The sequence below is a fragment of the Helianthus annuus genome, chromosome 15 (assembly GCF_002127325.2).
Source record: "Helianthus annuus cultivar XRQ/B chromosome 15, HanXRQr2.0-SUNRISE, whole genome shotgun sequence".
In the NCBI taxonomy this organism is placed as follows: Eukaryota; Viridiplantae; Streptophyta; class Magnoliopsida; order Asterales; family Asteraceae; genus Helianthus; species Helianthus annuus.
The window spans coordinates 99,405,309-99,408,026 of NC_035447.2; the positions used below are offsets into that span (position 1 = coordinate 99,405,309).

At 35.4% G+C, this 2,718-nt stretch overlaps 1 protein-coding gene across 1 annotated transcript; it reads left to right on the forward strand.

The window, feature by feature from the left end:
- Positions 1–1,276: 1,276 nt before the first annotated feature.
- Positions 1,277–1,854, forward strand: LOC110922971 (protein SKIP34). Its single transcript, XM_022167163.2, has one exon. The coding sequence runs from the start codon at positions 1,397–1,399 to the stop codon at positions 1,691–1,693; it is 297 nt and encodes a 98-aa protein (XP_022022855.1). The 5' UTR covers positions 1,277–1,396; the 3' UTR covers positions 1,694–1,854.
- The last annotated feature ends 864 nt before the right edge of the window (positions 1,855–2,718 follow it).

Sequence of the window (2,718 nt, forward strand, 5' to 3'; positions counted from 1 at the left end):
CATTTTGATTTGATTAGACGTTGAGGATAAACCCGTACTAAAACCTCTTGTATCCTTGGACGACATCGGTATCTTACCAACACTATACTACGTCCACGATGGGTGCACTTGCCCATATGTGTGTTTAGTGTTAGTAAATATCGTGTTTTATAAATTTAAAACTTGACTAAAAAGTGTAAAAGGGGCTTAAAATATATACCTAAAACATATACACACTTACGCACATCATGCACAGTTCAATATTAACCTTAGCGTAACAAAGTCATCGGTTAATCTATTTTATTAACCAACCGGGTTTCGTTTAGTCGGTTAGGTTTATTTGGTTAGTTTGTCGATTTTTGGTTCGCTTTGGTTAATCCAAAACCAAACCTGGGCTAATTTTTTTTCTTTATTAATACATGAAATGGAGATATAAATACAAGAAATGGAGGTACAAACCATATAATACATGAAATACACGAATAAATACTAGAAATAAATGAAAATATGAATGGTTTGGTTTGATTCAGTTCGGTTATTTTCAATTAACCAAGGATAAAAAAACAATTACCAATTTTTGCTTAATTAGGTTTCGAATCTATTTTTAGTTCATTTTGATTCGATTTCACCGATTTTCAGTTCAATTCTAGTTAACGATTTGATTATTACTGACACATATGGTTGTGAACGAACCAAACGTATGGCAAACAGTTCGTGAACCGTTCGACGGAAGTTCATTTATGTTCGTTCGTTTATTAAACCAACAAACACGAACAAGAAATTCGTTCGTTAAGTTAAATGAACGAACGTGAATAGAGGCCGTGTTCATTCGTTTATGTTCGTGAACTTTTGGTAACATGTGCGTTTGTGTTCGATAATTCATTAATGTTTTTAGCTTTTATATTTTATTCAAATACTTCAAAATTCCAACAATTAAAATATTTAATAAGAGTCAGTGGATAATATATTACGTTCATGAACGCTTGTTTGTGTTCGTTTTTTTTCCATTCCTATTCATGAACATTAGTTCGTGCTAATTTGTGTTCATTTTTGTTCGTTGACTAAAATTTACAAACAAACACGAACAAGTTCATTTCCATAATAAACGAATACGAACATAAAATCTCGTTAGGTAAGTGTTTATAAACAGTTCGTAAACATACATTTCTTAACAAACGAACACGAACAATGTCTTGTTTGTTTTCGTTTGATTCGTTTGCTTCGTTTGCCGCCCAACTCACACTTAAACTTTATCCATACAAACAACAAAAATGTCAAATGTTTAGTAACCAAAGGTGCAAATTGCAATTCACTCAAATCCCACAAAACAACCAACCAAGAGCCCCAAATTCAACAACTTCTCTTACAAACCCTCAATTCACACACCACAAAAACTTTCCGATCATCCTCCACCACCATGTGCTACGGCTCCCAACGCCTACCACCGTTCCACGACGACAACAACACAACCAGGTCTCCGCCGCTGACCGACGTCAACACAGAGGCCGTCGAAAACCTCCGATTACGGCTAGCGGAAACGGAAGCACGGCTTCAACGAGCTAGGGCACGAGAAGCGGAGCTCAGCAAAAAGCTTGTTGAGATGAAACGGTTCGTATCGGTCATGGAGATTCTTGAAAGTTATCTTAAAAGAAGGTTTGTTGATCAACAACAACAGCTTGCTCATCTTGTTGTTCAATCTTCGGTACCGAAATAATGTTTTTTGGTTTGAATAAGATGCAGGTGTTTGTGGCTTTTAAGTTTTGGATGTTTGGTTTGGAATTTAGATATATGATTCATGTTTGTGTATCTGTGTATAATAATAATAATAATAATAATAATAATAATAATAATAATAATAATAGATGAATTTGTGATTCTGTTTGTGTTTGTTTTATGTGTTTGTGGTTAGTTGTTTGAGGTTAACATAGTTTTAGAATTAGGGGCTGTTTGTTTACCTCTTAACGAGTCTTTAAATGGTTTAGACCTCTTAGTGGTTCAACATTTAATGGTTCAGACTGTTTGTTTCGCGAGCAGATGTCTGAATGGTTAAGCATTATACCGAGTCTGAATGGTTAAGACCTCTAATCTGAATGATTAAGCATTATTAAGATCTCTAATCTAAATTGGTCAGACATTTGCCTTTGAACGGTTAAGCATTATATTGATTCTTAATGGTTCAAACCTCTTTCTGATTCAGCACTTAATGGTTCAGACCTCTTACTGATTTAGCATTTAATCATTCAGAAGTTGCCAAACAGCCCCTTAGATTGTTGAGGTTTTGAGGCTTTGTGTGTTAGAATAGGATTTTAGTTCTACATTTTTGTGAAGGTTTAACTGATTCTGGTACTGTGTGTGAATGGTGGATATTAAGAAGTAGAATGTTATTATTCTAAATGTATTGGGTGTACATGACTTTAAGATTGGTGTTGGGTTAATGGTGGGTATTTGGGTAATGATAATGCAAGAATGCTAGTCTATCTACGGTGGCAAGTACCGGTAGGGGTGTCAGTTATGTTGGGTTGGCAGGTTGACTGGTTGAACAGAACGTTTCTTAAAATTGTGTAACTCAAGCATGACTTGTTTAACCCATTAATATAAATGGGTTGGCGGGCTGTAAATGGGTTAGAGGGTTGTGATAAGTGTGGGTTAAATGGGCGCTTCTTGCACTAGGTTTGTTTTTCATTTTCATCTTTGGTCCCAAGGGGTGCAGTGCAGCCCTTCTAACTTAGATTATAGTAT

Coding starts and splice junctions, on each gene's coding strand:
- LOC110922971 (XM_022167163.2), top strand. CDS start 1,397: ATGTGCTACGGCTCCCAACGCCTACCACCGTTCCACGACGACAACAAC.